Source organism: Chiloscyllium plagiosum, unplaced genomic scaffold, assembly GCF_037043375.1.
Source record: "Chiloscyllium plagiosum isolate Xiang-an unplaced genomic scaffold, Cpla_swu_hap1 HiC_scaffold_38, whole genome shotgun sequence".
In the NCBI taxonomy this organism is placed as follows: Eukaryota; Metazoa; Chordata; class Chondrichthyes; order Orectolobiformes; family Hemiscylliidae; genus Chiloscyllium; species Chiloscyllium plagiosum.
In genome coordinates, this window is record NW_028270176.1 from 28077093 (window position 1) to 28095402 (window position 18310).

The 18310-nt window shown below is 52.7% G+C and overlaps 1 protein-coding gene across 2 annotated transcripts in view; it reads right to left on the reverse strand.

The window, feature by feature from the left end:
- Positions 1-18310, reverse strand: part of cadm4 (cell adhesion molecule 4) — a 250119-nt gene that overhangs the window by 185739 nt on the left and 46070 nt on the right. Inside the window, exon 1 of one of the 2 annotated variants that reach the window (XM_087981090.1) lies at positions 5753-5864. The exons of the other annotated variant lie outside the window; for it this stretch is intronic. Within the exon in view, the coding sequence (XP_087837216.1) occupies positions 5753-5798 (46 nt within the window). The 5' untranslated portion in view covers positions 5799-5864. Of the gene's footprint in view, positions 1-5752; positions 5865-18310 lie in introns of those variants that run through there. 2 annotated transcript variants of the gene reach the window in all.

The following is an 18310-nucleotide window of genomic DNA, read 5'->3' on the forward strand; positions in this document are numbered from 1 at the left end:
ATGTTTCTTGTTAAATTATCCAGTGGCATAATGCTCATCATTTCAATGATCTGATCAATAATACTGCCTTCTCATTATCATATCGTTTGTCTTGAATGGCAACTTGCTGCCTTTTGTATTTGCAATGGGTCCTGTTTCATTCACACAACATTTTAGATCTCTCTGTGCTCTCAATAAATGCGTTTGCTGCTGGTTATCTACATGTATGGGATCTGTACGTTGAGGTACACATACACATACACACACAGATACACATATACACTCACTGATACAGATATATATACACTGACACACATACACACACACACTGATACACATATACACTCACTGACACACACACAGATACATACACACACACACTGATACAGATATACATACACTGACACACACACACACTGACACACACACACACTGATACACATATACACTCACTGACACACACACAGATACACATATACACTCACTGATACAGATATATATACACTGACACACATACACACACACACTGATACACACACACAGATACATACACACACACTGATGCAGATACACACACTGATACACACACACACTGATACGCATATACACTCACTGACACACACACAGATACATACACACACACTGATACAGATATACATACACTGACACACATACACACACACTGACACACACACACACTGATACACATATACACTCACTGACACACACACAGATACATACACACACACACTGATACAGATATACATACACTGACACACATACACACACACTGACACACACACATACTGATACACATATACACACACAGATACAGATATACATACACTGACACACATACACACACACTGATACACATATACACTCACTGACACACATATACACACTGACAAACGCACAGATACATAAACCCACTGATACAGATATACATACACTGACATACATACACACACACTGATACACATATACACTCACTGACACACATATACACACTGACACACGCACAGATACATAAACCCACTGATACAGATATACATACACTGACACACATACACACACACACTGACACATCTACACATACGCACTGACACACACAGATACACATACACACACACATATACACATACACACACACAGATACACATATACACACACAGATATACACACTGACACACACACACTGATACACACACAGACACATACACACAGAGATACACGTATACACTCACTGATACAGATATACATACACTGACACACATACAAACACACACTGATACACACAGATACATACATACACACTGATACATATATACACTCACTGATACAGATATACATTCACTGACACACATACACACACTGATATACACACACACACAGATACATACACACACATATACACACACTGACACACACAGATACATACACACACACTGATACACATATACACTCACTGATACAGATATACATACACTGACACACATACACACACTGATACACACACAGAGATACATACACACACAGATACACATACACTCACTGACACACACAGAGATACATACACACACACCGATACACATATACACTCACTGATACAGATATACATACACTGACACACATACAAACACACTCCGACACACACAGATACATACACTCACACTGATACATATATACACTCACTGATACAGATATACATACACTGACACACATACACACACTGATACACACACACAGATACATACACACACATATACACACACTGACACACACAGATACATACACAAACACTGATACACATATACACTCACTGATACAGATATACATACACTGACACACATACAAACACTCTGACACACACAGATACACAAACACACACAGATTCACATATACACTCACTGATACAGATATACATACACTGACACACATACATACACTGATATACACACACACAGTTACATACACACACAGATACACATACACTCACTGACACACACAGAGATACATACACACACACCGATACACATATACACTCACTGACACACACACACACACACAGATACATACACACACACACTGATACACACACACAGATACACATATACACACACTGACACACACACAGATACATACACAGATACATACCTACACACTGATACACATATACACTCACTGATACAGATATACATACACTGACACACATACACACACAGATACATACACACACATATACACACACTGACACACAGACAGATACACACACACTGATACACATATACACTCACTGATACAGATATACATACACTGACACACACACACATACACTGATACACACATATACACACTGATACACACATACACACACAGATACACATACACTGACACACATACACACACACTGACACACACACAGATACACATATACATAGATACACATGCACTAACACACACACACACACACACAGACACACATGGACTGACACATACACACACAGACTGGCACATATACACACACCTCTGCAACATGTACTCATCACACTCTCACATGGACACACCCAATCTCAGATTTGCACACACACATGCACACACACACATGCACAGACACACGCGCGCACACACACACACACACAGTGGCACACTAATACACACACATACACAAACAAAAATAGACTGAGACACAAGTTAACATGCACACACACTCACTGACACACACACTCACACGTACACACTCGCTGACACTCACACTTAATCATACCAACACACACAGACACACTGACACAAAGACAGACAGACAGACACAGACACACTCAGGTACAGTCCCAGGTGGGATGAATTATTTTCCTTTCACCTGTTGTGTGTACTGTTCATGTCCCAGAGGTTTACATAAACACACCAGCAGGAAGAGAGCAGCATGATGGATATTTTCCGAGGATTGTGAAAGTTAATTGGGCTGGCCCAGATATCAATTCAGGAGTCCCACTCACAAAGTGATTACAAGCCTCCAAACCCCAGAGAGAATTGCTTGCCTTTCCAAAACCACTGACGTGTTTCCATGGAGTCACTGACAGATTAATGCGAATTATGCTACTCAATTAAATAGCTTACTCTTCCGACTCGGAATGAACTGAAATAAGCCGGGTAATAAACACAGAGACCCTGCAGCAAAATTCTACTATTCAAAGTCGACACAATATGTTCCTCACCTCACACACTACAGTTTCCAAAATGTTGACATTATGCAGAGATATAATGCAGAATATGATCACAGTAATGATCCCTAGTCCGTCACTAATTTTGATTTAAAATTCTGCAATCCTACCTCAAACACAATAACTTTTACAAATACCAGGTAATGACCACCTCCAACAGGACAGACTCTATTCATTGTCCCTTGACATTCAACAGCATTACCATCTCTGAATTCCCCACGATCAACATCCTGGGGTTTACCACTGACTAGAAACTGAACGAGATAGTTATATGAACACAGCAGCTACAGGAGCAGGTCAGAAGCTGGGAATCCTGCAGCGAGTAACTCCCCTCCTGACTCCCCCCAAAGCCTGTCCCACCATCGACAAGGCCCAAGGCAGGAGGGTGAGGGAATACTCCCCACTTGCCCCTGGATGGGGGCAGCTCCAACAACACTCGAGAAGCTCGACACCATCCAGGGACAAAGCAGCCCCACACCCACAAACATCCCCTCCCTCCCCCCACCGACGCTCAGTAACAGCAGTGTGTACCATCCCCTCCCTACCCCACCGACGCTCAGTAACAGCAGTGTGTACCATCCCCTCCCTCCCCCACTGACGCTCAGTAACAGCAGTGTGTACCATCCCCTCCCTCCCCCACCGACGCTCAGTAACAGCAGTGTGTACCATCCCCTCCCTCCCCCCACCGACACTCAGTAACAGCAGTGTGTACCATCCCCTCCCTCCCCCAATGACGCTCAGTAACAGCAGTGTATACCATCCCCTCCCCCCCCCACCGACGCTCAGTAACAGCAGTGTGTACCATCCCCTCCCTCCCCCACCGACGCTCAGTAACAGCAGTGTGTACCATCCCCTCCCTCCCCCACTGACGCTCAGTAACAGCAGTGTGTACCATCCCCTCCCTCCCCCAATGACGCTCAGTAACAGCAGTGTATACCATCCCCTCCCCCCCCCACCGACGCACAGTAACAGCAGTGTGTACCATCCCCTCCCTCCCCCACCGACGCTCAGTAACAGCAGTGTGTACCATCCCCTCCCTCCCCCCACCGACGCTCAGTGAGTGTAGGGGCTGGAGGGGGTTACAGAGACAGGGAGGGGGTGTAGGGGCTGGAGGGGGTTACAGAGATAGGGAGGGGGTGTAGGGGCTGGAGGGGGTTACAGAGATAGGGAGGGGGTGTAGGGGCTGGAGGGGGTTACAGAGATAGGGAGGGGGTGTAGGAGCTGGAGGGGGTTACAGAGATAGGGAGGGGGTGTAGGGGCTGGAGGAGGTTACAGAGATAGGGAGGGGTGTAGGGGCTGGAGGGGATTACGGAGATAGGGAGGGGGTGTAGGGACTGGAGGGGGTTACAGAGATAGGGAGGGGGTGTAGGGGCTGGAGGAGGTTACAGAGATAGGGAGGGGGTGTAGGGGCTGGAGGCGGTTACAGAGATAGGGAGGGGGTGCAGGAGCTGGAGGGGGTTACAGAGATAGGGAGGGGGTGTAGGGGCTGGAGGAGGTTACAGAGATAGGGAGGGGTGTAGGGGCTGGAGGGGATTACAGAGATAGGGAGGGGGTGTAGGGGCTGGAGGGGATTACAGAGATAGGGAGGGGGTTTAGGGGCTGGAGGAGGTTACAGAGATAGGCAGGGGTGTAGGGGCTGCAGAGGGTTACAGAGATAGGGAGGGGGTGTAGGGGCTGGAGAGGTTTACGGAGACAGGGAGGGGGTGTAGGGGCTGGAGGGGATTACAGAGATAGGGAGGGGGTGTAGGGGCTGGTGGGGATTACGGAGATAGGGAGGGGGTGTAGGGGCTGGTGGGGATTACGGAAATAGGGAGGGGTGTAGGGCTGGAGGTGGTTACAGAGATAGGGAGGGTGTGTAGGGGCTGGTGGGGTTTACGGAGACAGGGAGGGGGTGTAGGGGCTGGTGGGGTTTACAGAGATAGGGAGGGGGTGTAGGGGCTGGAGGGGATTACAGCGATAGGGAGGGGTGTAGGGGCTGGAGGGTGTTAGTTTTGATGAATGGCAGTCTGAGGCGAGGAGTAAAAGGAAGGGTATGTTCATGTTGGAGATTTAAGGATACAATCATTGAATCCCGGCTGTGTGGAAACAGCCTCCCCAGTCCACACAGACCCTCTGAAGATCATCCCAGCCACACCTTCCTCCCTCCCCTATCCCTGTAACTCTGCATTCCCCAATGGCCAATCCACCCTGACCTGCACATCTATGGGCTGTGGGGGGAAACCGGAGCACCCGGAGGAAACCCACGCAGAAACGGGGAGAATGTGCAAACTCCACACAGACAGTCCCCCGAGGTTGGAACCGAACCCGGGTCCCAGGCACTCTGCTGCCCATGGGAGAGTGAGTGAGGGGAGAAGTCAGTTGGGGTGTGGGAGAGGGAAGCGAGGGTTAGTGGGAACATGCAGTGAAGAAGCTGGAGTGAGGCAGCTCGTTTGCAGACTACAGGACCGTGTTAACTTGAAGCTACCTTCAAAATCACCGCAGGACAGTGTGTCAACAACAGTAAGACACAGAGAGAGAGAGAGAGAGAGTGAGCATTCAGAGAGTTCTCTCACCAGCGTATAGCACCAGGAGAAACAGCACATTCTTCCTCCTGTTCATTGTTCCTTCTGGGAGACGGGATGGAGCAGAGATCAGGGAGTTGGTCGCTGGACTCCAGCTGTCCAACTGCTGCTGGCTTCTGAATCCTCAGGGTTGTGTCCGAACACTAACTGCTCAACCCACCCCTTGCACTGCTCAGTACCCACAGCCACTCCATCAATCCACTGCCTTTCAATGGCTGCTTTGTGATGGAGGTGGACCTTAATGGAGAGGGAGGTCACTGACTGCTTTGACAGGCTGTTTACAGAGTGTTACCCACCGTGATGAGAACACAGGACCACCCTGTCCCCAAATCACGCACCACCCCCTGCCCCTCCAAGAGCTGGCACCTTCAGTGTCTCTGAGCCTGGCTACCCTGAGACAGGAACCCCCTCTAACTCCCTCCTTGTCTCACACTCTCTGCCCCCCCATCTCCCAGTCCGGTTTCTCCCCTATCCTCTTTCTCTCTCTCTCTCTCTCCCTGTCTGTCATTGCCTGTGTGTTTGTCTCTCTCTCTCTATATCTCTGTCAGTCTCTCTCTTTACGCCTCTCTCTCCCTCTCTGTCATTGTCCGTGTGTGTGTGTCTCTCTCGCTATCTGTCTCTTTATGCCTCACTCTCTCTCTCTCTCTCTCTGTCATTGTGTGTCCCTCTGCCTGACTCTCCTTCTATCTTTCTCTCTCTCTCTCCCGCTCTCCCTATCATTCTGTGAATGCCTCTCTTGCTGTCTATGTACCTCTACCTTTCTCTAGCTTTGTACCTCTCCGTCTGTCTCTCTCTTCCATCTTTCTATCTGTTGCCTTCCATCTCCTCTCTCTCTCTCTCTCTCTAACACCCACCTCTCATCTGTCTGTCTCCAGCCATTATCTCCGTTTCTTTTGCCCTTCTGTGACTTGCTGGCCCACTCTTCGAGAGTGTGTGTGTACGAGAGAGAGAGCGAGAGAGAGAGAGCGAGAGAGAGAGAGTGAGAGAGAGAGGGAGAGACAGAGAGTCTGCAACTCAGCTGAACAGTTATATTAAACACTGATTTGCATACTAACCAATACTTTTCACTATATCTCAGTTTATGTGACAAAAATAAATAAGATCAAAATCAAAAATCACCAAGTTTCATTCTGAAGAGAAATCCTGCTTCACAGGAATCTCACCGTAATCATCCTCATTGCAATCTGTGTTGCCCCATTCCCAGGTCCGTGTCTACATCCTGGGAAGTTCACTCAAGTGCTCTGTCTCAGAACTTGGAAGTTCCCAAAATGGGAAACGGATTGGCCATGTAGTTGTAAGAGCTCATTGGCTGCTGTGTCAGATCTACATTAAGTCTTGGGTTTGACATTACTCCAAAAGAAATCTCAGGTTGGGATGGTACATCCAACATTGAGTTTTCTAGTCATACAACATACAACATAGAACATAGAACATAGAACATAGAACATAGAACATAGAACATAGAAGAATACAGCGCAGTACAGGCCCTTCGGCCCTCGATGTTGCGCCGATCCAAGCCCACCTAACCTACACTAGCCCACTATCCTCCATATGCCTATCCAATGCCCGTTTAAATGCCCATAATGAGGGAGAGTCCACCACTGCTACTGGCAGAGCATTCCATGAACTCACGACTCGCTGAGTAAAGAACCTACCCCTAACATCTGTCCTATACCTACCCCCCCTTAATTTAAAGCAATGCCCCCTCGTAATAGCTGACTCCATACATGGAACTCCCACTCCCACTCTGCACAATCCCAATGGACCCAAACCTCGTCCCATTTACTGTCATTGGACACAATCCCAATGGACCCAACCCCCTTCCTATTCACTGTCACTGGACACAATCCCAATGGACCCAACCCCCTTCCTATTCACTCTGATTGGACACAATCCCAATGTACCCAACCCCCTTCTTATTCACTTTGATTGGACACATTCCCAATGGACCCAAACTCCTTCCCATTCACTGTCATTGGACACAATCCCAATAGACCCAAACACCTTCCCATTCACTGTCATTGGACATAATCCCAATGGACCCAAACCCCTTCTCACTCACCCCCATTGGACACAATCCCAATGGACCCAAACCCCTTCTCACTCACTCCCATTGGACACAATCCCAATGGATCCAAACCCCTTCTCACTCACTCCCATTAGACACAATCCCAATGGACCCAAACCCCTTCTCACTCACTCCCATTGGACGCAATCCCAATGGACCCAAACCCCTTCTCACTCACCCCCATTGGACACAATCTCAATGGACCCAAACCCCTTCTCACTCACTCCTATTGGACACAATCCCAATGGACCCAAACCCCTTCTCACTCAATCCCATTGGACACAATCCCAATGGACCCAAAACCCCTTCTCACTCACCCCCATTGGACACAATCCCAATGGACCCAAACCCCTTCTCACTCACCCCCATTGGACACAATCCCAATGGACCCAAACCCCTTCTCACTCACCCCCATTGGACGCAATCCCAATGGACCCAAACCCCTTCTCACTCACTCCCATTGGACGCAATCCCAATGGACCCAAACCCCTTCTCACTCAATCCCATTGGACACAATCCCAATGGACCCAAACCCCTTCTCACTCAATCCGTTTGGACACAATCCCAATGGACCCAAACCCCTTCTCACTCACTCCCATTGGACACAATCCCAATGGACCCAAACCTCTTCTCACTCAATCCCATTGGACGCAATCCCAATGGACCCAAAACCCCTACCCATTCACTCCTATTGGACACAATGCCAATGATGAATCTTCACGGTGCTCCCTCTGAGGCCAGTACCCTCTTCCTAAAGTGTGGAATCCCAGCAACTCTGGGTGTGTTCTCCCCCTTCAGGAATCACTCCCAGAATCCCCGAACGGTGGAAGCCATTTCTCTCCATTGATGCCTGACTGACCCCGAGTTCCCCTGAGATCCCTGATCAAACCAGTCTCCCCTTGGGCATTCAGGAGCCACCTCGCCAGCTGACCGAATCTTAAGCAGCTTCTGTCCTTACTCCAACCCTGTATCTTGCAGAAGAAAGAGATAGATCCTTTCAGGAATACGTTGATTTATTGATTCGATCAGGATAAATGCAAGAACAGCTAATTCCATTGACTTCTCCACCTCCTGACGCTGCCTGCCTTGCTGTGTCCCTCCAGCCTCCTGCCTGTCCCTCCTGATGCTTCCCGCCTTGCTGTGTCCCTCCAGCCTCCTGCCTGTCCCTCCTGATGCTGCCTGCCTTGCTGTGTTCCCCCAGACTCCTGCCTGTCCCTCCTGATGCTGCCTGCCTTGCTGTGTTCCCCCAGCCTCCTGCCTGTCCCTCCTGATGCTGCCTGCCTTGCTGTGTTCCCCCAGCCTCCTGCCTGTCCCTCCTGATGCTGCCTGCCTTGCTGTGTTCCCCCAGCCTCCTGCCTGTCCCTCCTGGTGCTGCCTGCCTTGCTGTGTTCCCCCAGCCTCCTGCCTGTCCCTCCTGATGCTGCCTGCCTTGCTGTGTTCCCCCAGCCTCCTGCCTGTCCCTCCTGACACTGCCTGCCTTGCTGTGTTCACCCAGCCTCCTGCCTGTCCCTCCTGATGCTGCCTGCCTTGCTGTGTTCCCCCAGCCTCCTGCCTGTCCCTCCTGACACTGCCTGCCTTGCTGTGTTCACCCAGCCTCCAGCCTGTCCCTCCTGATGCTGCCTGCCTTGCTGTGTTCCCCCAGCCTCCTGCCTGTCCCTCCTGACACTGCCTGCCTTGCTGTGTTCACCCAGCCTCCTGCCTGTCCCTCCTGATGCTGCCTGCCTTGCTGTGTCCCTCCAGCCTCCTGCCTGTCCCTCCTGATGCTGCCTGCCTTGCTGTGTTCCCCCAGCCTCCTGCCTGTCCCTCCTGGTGCTGCCTGCCTTGCTGTGTTCTCCCAGCCTCCTGCCTGTCCCTCCTGGTGCTGCCTGCCTTGCTGTGTTCCCCCAGCCTCCTGCCTGTCCCTCCTGATGCTGCCTGCCTTGCTGTGTTCCCCCAGCCTCCTGCCTGTCCCTCCTGACACTGCCTGCCTTGCTGTGTTCACCCAGCCTCCTGCCTGTCCCTCCTGATGCTGCCTGCCTTGCTGTGTTCCCCCAGCCTCCTGCCTGTCCCTCCTGATGCTGCCTGCCTTGCTGTGTTCCCCCAGCCTCCTGCCTGTCCCTCCTGATGCTGCCTGCCTTGCTGTGTTCCCCCAGCCTCCTGCCTGTCCCTCCTGACACTGCCTGCCTTGCTGTGTTCACCCAGCCTCCTGCCTGTCCCTCCTGACACTGCCTGCCTTGTTGTGTTCCCCCAGCCTCCTGCCTGTCCCTCCTGATGCTGCCTGCCTTGCTGTGTTCCCCCAGCCTCCTGCCTGTCCCTCCTGATGCTGCCTGCCTTGCTGTGTTCCCCCAGCCTCCTGCCTGTCCCTCCTGACACTGCCTGCCTTGCTGTGTTCACCCAGCCTCCAGCCTGTCCCTCCTGATGCTGCCTGCCTTGCTGTGTTCCCCCAGCCTCCTGCCTGTCCCTCCTGATGCTGCCTGCCTTGCTGTGTTCACCCAGCCTCCTGCCTGTCCCTCCTGATGCTGCCTGCCTTGCTGTGTTCCCCCAGCCTCCTGCCTGTCCCTCCTGATGCTGCCTGCCTTGCTGTGTCCCTCCAGCCTCCTGCCTGTCCCTCCTGATGCTGCCTGCCTTGCTGTGTTCCCCCAGCCTCCTGCCTGTCCCTCCTGGTGCTGCCTGCCTTGCTGTGTTCTCCCAGCCTCCTGCCTGTCCCTCCTGGTGCTGCCTGCCTTGCTGTGTTCCTCCAGCCTCCTGCCTGTCCCTCCTGATGCTGCCTGCCTTGCTGTGTTCCCCCAGCCTCCTGCCTGTCCCTCCTGATGCTGCCTGCCTTGCTGTGTTCCCCCAGCCTCCTGCCTGTCCCTCCTGACACTGCCTGCCTTGCTGTGTTCACCCAGCCTCCTGCCTGTCCCTCCTGACACTGCCTGCCTTGCTGTGTTCCCCCAGCCTCCTGCCTGTCCCTCCTGATGCTGCCTGCCTTGCTGTGTTCCCCCAGCCTCCTGCCTGTCCCTCCTGATGCTGCCTGCCTTGCTGTGTCCCTCCAGCCTCCTGCCTGTCCCTCCTGATGCTGCCTGCCTTGCTGTGTTCCCCCAGCCTCCTGCCTGTCCCTCCTGGTGCTGCCTGCCTTGCTGTGTTCTCCCAGCCTCCTGCCTGTCCCTCCTGGTGCTGCCTGCCTTGCTGTGTTCCCCCAGCCTCCTGCCTGTCCCTCCTGATGCTGCCTGCCTTGCTGTGTCCCTCCAGCCTCCTGCCTGTCCCCCCTGATGCTGCCTGCCTTGGTGTGTCCCTCCAGCCTCCTGCCTGTCCCTCCTGACACTGCCTGCCTTGCTGTGTTCCCCCAGCCTCCTGCCTGTCCCTCCTGGTGCTGCCTGCCTTGCTGTGTTCCCCCAGCCTCCTGCCTATCCCTCCTGATGCTGCCTGCCTTGCTGTGTTCTCCCAGCCTCCTGCCTGTCCCTCCTGATGCTGCCTGCCTTGCTGTGTTCCCCCAGCCTCCTGCCTGTCCCTCCTGATGCTGCCTGCCTTGCTGTGTCCCTCCAGCCTCCTGCCTGTCCCTCCTGACACTGCCTGCCTTGCTGTGTTCCCCCAGCCTCCTGCCTGTCCCTCCTGGTGCTGCCTGCCTTGCTGTGTTCCCCCAGCCTCCTGCCTGTCCCTCCTGACACTGCCTGCCTTGCTGTGTTCCCCCAGCCTCCTGCCTATCCCTCCTGATGCTGCCTGCCTTGGTGTGTCCCTCCAGCCTCCTGCCTGTCCCTCCTGGTGCTGCCTGCCTTGCTGTGTCCCTCCAGCCTCCTGCCTGTCCCTCCTGATGCTGCCTGCCTTGCTGTGTTCCCCCAGCCTCCTGCCTGTCCCTCCTGATGCTGCCTGCCTTGCTGTGTTCCTCCAGCCTCCTGCCTGTCCCTCCTGACACTGCCTGCCTTGCTGTGTTCACCCAGCCTCCTGCCTGTCCCTCCTGATGCTGCCTGCCTTGCTGTGTTCCCCCAGCCTCCTGCCTGTCCCTCCTGATGCTGCCTGCCTTGCTGTGTCCCTCCAGCCTCCTGCCTGTCCCTCCTGATGCTGCCTGCCTTGCTGTGTTCCCCCAGCCTCCTGCCTGTCCCTCCTGACGCTGCCTGCCTTGCTGTGTTCTCCCAGCCTCCTGCCTGTCCCTCCTGACACTGCCTGCCTTGCTGTGTTCCCCCAGCCTCCTGCCTGTCCCTCCTGACACTGCCTGCCTTGCTGTGTTCTCCCAGCCTCCTGCCTGTCCCTCCTGACACTGCCTGCCTTGCTGTGTTCTCCCAGCCTCCTGCCTGTCCCTCCTGATGCTGCCTGCCTTGCTGTGTTCCCCCAGCCTCCTGCCTGTCCCTCCTGACACTGCCTGCCTTGCTGTATTCCCCCAGCCTCCTGCCTGTCCCTCCTGATGCTGCCTGCCTTGCTGTGTTCCCCCAGCCTCCTGCCTGTCCCTCCTGATGCTGCCTGCCTTGCTGTGTCCCTCCAGCCTCCTGCCTGTCCCTCCCGATGCTGCCTGCCTTGCTGTGTTCCCCCAGCCTCCTGCCTGTCCCTCCTGATGCTGCCTGCCTTGCTGTGTTCCCCCAGCCTCCTGCCTGTCCCTCCTGGTGCTGCCTGCCTTGCTGTGTTCTCCCAGCCTCCTGCCTATCTACTTTGGATTTTAGCATCTGCAGTGTTTTGTCTCTAAATGAATTCCTGATGACAGTTTATAATGCAGGAGGAGAGGGGTGCTGACTGGTTGGCAGTTTGACTGTGAGTGGGCAAGGCGTTGCCATGGAAATAGGAATAAAACCAAATATAAGGCCTGGATACATCTCTTTTCCAGCTAAAAGTGGCTTCATCTGTGTGAACATTGGTCAATTCGACTGAGTACAAGGGAGCCACATACACCCTTGAGTTAGTCATTGTCTTCACTGTGGACACAGTTGGGCCTGTTCAGAAATTGTTGCCCAATCACAACTTCACACTGACCCGGACAAGTTGTGCTCAGCATCCACCACACAAGGGTTCCTTGACGACATCCCGAAATTCCTCAGCACCTTTCCCCCTGACCGTCCCTGATGATGGGTCACCGATTCATGGAAGGTGCCGGAAAACTCTGGAAGGGTAGCTGGCCTGAGAGTGAAGATCAGCCCAAGCAAAGAGTATGCAACCTCCCACAGGCCCCTTTGGGCGTCAAGTGGGTAAGCGATGAAGAAATAGCCTGCATTTCCCTAGCGCCTACCACCACCTCAGCGCTTCACCGCCAATGAAGAGTTTGCATTTCTAAGAGCGCGCATGCCTCAAGAGGAGGAAATGTGTTTGCTGATTTGCGCACAGCAGGATCCCACAAACAACGAAACGATAGTAGCCCGTATGACCAGGTGTTATTGGTAGTAATTACGGAAAGATTAGCATGAGGGAGATTCCAAACCACAGACTCCGTTCCCCGTATGTGCACCTCGGATGTGCTTCACTCACTGGAAAGGATTTTGGGGCATCAAACAAACAGTACATCAGAAGGAACACATCTCTGACAGTGAGGTGTTCCCTCAGCACTGACCCTCCGACAGTGAGGCGTTCCCTCAGCACTGACCCTCCGACAGTGAGGCGTTCCCTCAGCACTGACCCTCCGACAGTGAGGCGTTCCCTCAGCACTGACCCTCCGACAGTGCGGCACTCCCTCAGCACTGACCCTCTGACAGTGCGGCATTCCCTCAGCACTGACCCCCCGACAGTGCGGCACTCCCTCAGCACTGACCCCCCGACAGTGCCCACTCCCTCAGCACTGACCCTCCGACAGTGTGGCACTCCCTCAGCACTGACCCTCCGACAGTGTGGCACTCCCTCAGCACTGACCCTCCGACAGTGCGGCACTCCCTCAGCACTGACTCTCCAACAGTGCGGCACTCCCTCAGCACTGACCCTCCGACAGTGTGGCACTCCCTCAGCACTGACCCTCCGAAAGTGCGGCTCTCCCTCAGCAATGACCCTCCGACAGTGCAGCACTCCCTCAGCACTGACCCTCCGACAGTGCGGCGCTCCCTCAGCACTGACCCTCCAACAGTGCGGCTCTCCCTCAGCACTGACCCTCCGACAGTGCAGCACTCCCTCAGCACTGACCCTCCGACTGTGCGGCTCTCCCTCAGCACTGACCCTCTGACAATGCCCACTCCCTCAGCACTGACCCTCCGACAGTGCGGCTCTCCCTCAGCACTGACCCTCCGACAATGCCCACTCCCTCAGCACTGACCCTCCGACTGCGCGGCACTCCCTCAGTATGATGTGACAGCAAGGTATGCTTTGCACGTTTTCCTTTGAAAAGGGATGTCCTCAGAGAGATAGGATTTAGCATTCGCCTTGAGAGACGGGGATGGTCTCCATGGTTACAGGAATGGGGCAATATCTATGTCAAACAGAGCTTTTAGGAACGAAAAGGCAGGAAGACAACGTCTTTTGAGTACTGCTTGCTGCTTTGTGGTGTTCACTGATTAAAGGGTACGAGAGAGAGTTGTACAGCAACAATTTCTCTGAGAACCGAGTGAGACACATCAGGGAACTGGATTTCCTGTGAGTGACTGACCTGTCTCTTTCTCTCGAACTAAAATGACCATCCCCTCATCCCTCTTAACCCCAGCATATCACAGCACTGTCCCAGAAACATCTCACCCTGAACAAATACCACTCAATGTCAACGACAGGTGACAAACAGCCTGGACAAAAGGGCTTGGAACTTACGGAATGTTTCAAAGAAGGAGATTGAGAGAGAAAGAGAGAGAGAGAGAGAGAGGGAGAGCAAATGATAGATAGAGAGAGAAAGAGAAAGACAGATAGGGAGAGGCAGACAGACAGAGAGATAGATGGACAGAGAGAGATGGATAGAGAGAGACAGACAGATAGAGGGACAGATAGAGAGAGATAGTCAGACAGAGAGAGACAGCTAGAGAAAGACAGACAGAAAGAGAGAGAGAGACAGACAGAGCGTGAGAGAGAGACACAGAAACACATAGTGAAATGGTGAGAGACAGGGTGAGTGAGGGAGAGAAAACAAAACTAAGGGGAGAGAGAGAGAGAGAGAGGGGAATGGCAATGGAAGTGGAAAGGTTAACAGAGCACAGGTTCCCCCCACACCCCCATCCCCGGCAGCTGAAGGCACAGTCCTCAATGGGAATTGGGGGCTCCTAAAGAGACTGGGATTAGGTGGGATTACAGAGATAGGGAGGGGGTGTAGGGGCTGGAGGGGGTTACAGAGATAGGGAGGGGGTGTAGGAGCTGGAGGGGGTTACAGAGATAGGGAGGGGGCGTATGGGCTGGAGGGGGTTACAGAGATAGGGAGGGGGTGTAGGAGCTGGAGGGGGTTACAGAGATAGGGAGGGGGTGTAGGAGCTGGAGGGGGTTACAGAGATAGGGAGGGGGTGTAGGGGCTGGAGGGGGTTACAGAGAGAGGGAGGGGGTGTAGGGGCTGGAGGGGGTTACAGAGATAGGGAGGGGGTGTAGGGGCTGGAGGGAGTTACAGAGAGAGGGAGGGGGTGTAGGGGCTGGAGGGGGTTACAGAGATAGGGAGGGGGTGTAGGGGCAGGAGGGAGTTACAGAGATAGGGAGGGGGTGTAGGGGCTGGAGGGGGTTATAGAGATAGGGAGGGGGTGTAGGGGCTGGAGGGGGTTACAGAGAGAGGGAGGGGGTGTAGGGGCTGGAGGGGGTTATAGAGATAGGGAGGGGGTGAAGGGGCTGGAGGGGGTTACAGAGATAGGGAGGGGGTGTAGGGGCTGGAGGGGGTTATAGAGATAGGGAGGGGGTGTAGGGGCTGGAGGGAGTTACAGAGAGAGGGAGGGGGTGTAGGGGCTGGAGGGGGTTATAGAGATAGGGAGGGGGTGTAGGGGCTGGAGGGGGTTACAGAGATAGGGAGGGGGTGTAGGGGCTGGAGGGGGTTACAGAGATAGGGAGGGGGTGTAGGGGCTGGAGGCGAGTATAGAAACAGGGAGGTCCATTTGAGAAGCAAAATATGAAGTCGCCATATAATTGGGTGAGATCAGTGATGGGGATGATGTTGATGGGGATTCTGGGAGGCTGGATTTACCTGTGTAAGGGCAGGCAAAGGATAGCCAAATTCATAAACAGAGAGACCTCCAGCACAGAAGCAGACCCTTCGGTCTATCAAACTAAACTAGTCCCACACCTGCCTGCTCCTGGCCCACCTCCCTCCAACCCTTTCCTGTTCATGTCCTTATCCAAATGTCTTTTAAATATTGTAACTGTCCCCAAATCCCCCACTTCCTCAGGAAGCTCATTCCATACACGAACCACCCTCCGGGTAAAAAAAATTGTCCCTCATGTCTTTTCAAAACCTCTTTCTTCTTTCCTTAAAAATATACCCTCCCTGTTCTGAAATCCCTCACCCTTGGGAAAAGACACCTATTATTCACTTTACCCAGGCCCCTCGCGGTTTTATAAACCTCTGTTTATAAAAGGTAACCCCTCAGCCTCCGACGCTCCAGGGAAAAAAAGTCCCGGCCTTTCCTTACAGCTCAAAGCCTCCCATTCCCAGCGACATCCTGGTAAATCTCTCCTTCTGATAACAGGGCGACCAGAACAGGACACAGTATTCCAATATCCTGACCTTCCCAGCTATGCTGTCGCACTGTATTAGAACCCGTTAAATCGGCAGTCAGTGTTTAATACAGACAGGAAGGAGCTATCCCCCCTCTGCGGAGATGAATATTTGGATGGATACGTGGAACGATATTCACCGGGCAGAGGGGAGTAGGGAATGTGGCAGTCGTTGCCTTTGAGATGTTCGAGGCCGAAATCCTCACCACACTGAGGAAGCAATTACATATGGACGAGTGAGACCCAAGGCTATGGGTCAAGTGCTGGAGAACAGGGCTAGTGTAGACATGGATGTCATGGGCCGAATGGCCTTTTTCTGCTCTGTTGGCCTCCATGATAGTGTTGCCCTTTGGAAAGTCAAACCAAGCTAGGACTTCTGCAGTAAGTGGTGAAGTCCTGAGGAGTGTTGTGAAACAGAGGGACCGAGGAGCACCAGTAGATAGTTTGTTGAAAGCAGTGTCACAGGTAGACCAGATGGTGAAGAAGGCATTTAGCACACTGGCCTTCATCGACTGGGGCATTGCGTACCCAAATTGGGACGTTACGTTACAGTTGTATATGTCGTTGGTCAGGCCGCACTTGGAATATTGTGTACTGTTTTGGTCACCCTGTTACAGGAAAGACATAGTTAAACCGGAAAGGCCACAAAGAGGATTTACCAGGATGTTTCTCGGACTAGTGGGCCTGAGTGAGAGGGAGAGGTTGGCCAGGATAGGACTTTATCCCTTGGACCGTAGGAGAATGAGGGGTGACCTTATTGAGGTGTATGAGGGGCATTGATAGGGTGAATGCAGACAGTCTTTTCCCCAGGGATGGGGGATTGGAAACTAGAGGGCAGAGGTTGAAGGTGAGAGGGGAATGATTTAAGAAGGACCTGAGGGGCAACTTCCTCACACAGAGACCGGTGCGTGTATGGAATGGACCGTCAGAGAAAGTGGGTGAGGCAGCTACAGTAACAACATTACAATAACATTTGGACAGGTACTTGGATGGGAAAGGTTGAGAGGGATATGGACCAAATGGGGCCAATTGGAACCAGCTGAGTGGGCGCCATGGTCAGCATGAACCAGATGGGCCGAAGGGCCAGTTTCCATGCTGTATCACCCTACAACCTCTGTATTTCAGTTTCATTTCATTAAACTCCCCACTCCCCTTAATTCCAAAACCTCCACAGTTAAACTGAAACTTCTAATGCTTTGTTCCACTCAGACTGTGAAAATAGTTTCATTTTAATTTCAGCGCCTGTCACCATTTCCTGGATTTATTTGTGACCAATCTTGCTTTCATGTCCCGTGGAGTCACAGAGTTTTTACAGCAGGGGAAGAGGCCCTTCAGTCCATCACATGCATGCCAGTTATCAATTGTCTATCTGTTGTGTGCCCAGTTGAAAGGTCATAGACCTTTATCACTGTGGCGTGCCTGTTGAGATACTCCTCAAATATCATAATGGGTCCAATCTCCTTCACCCTGTCAGACAGATAGTTCCTGATACCCACCACCCACTGGGTGAAAAGCAGTTTTCTCACATTTTGAGTAACCTCCCAGTCCTTCACTTTGAGATTGTGCCTCTAGTATTGATCCCCAGAGTAAAGGGGGAAGGTTAATCCCGATCTATGTCCTCCACAACTTTGTAGGACCTCTATCAGAATCCACTCCACCCCCCTCCCCATCAGCGTTCACTGCTCTAAGGCAACCCAACTCCAGCCGAGCAAGTCTCTCACTAAGTAACCTTCACGCCAAGCAATAATCATCTCCACTAAGACAGAATCCATCTATTACCCTCATGACATTCAATGGCGTTCCCGTCACTGAATCCCTCGCTATCAACATCCTGGGGGTTACCATTATCCAGAAACTGGACCCGCCACATAAACACAGCAGCTCCAAGAGCAGGTCAAAGGCTGGGAATCCTGCAGCGAGTAACTCCCCTCCTGACTCCCCCCAAAGCC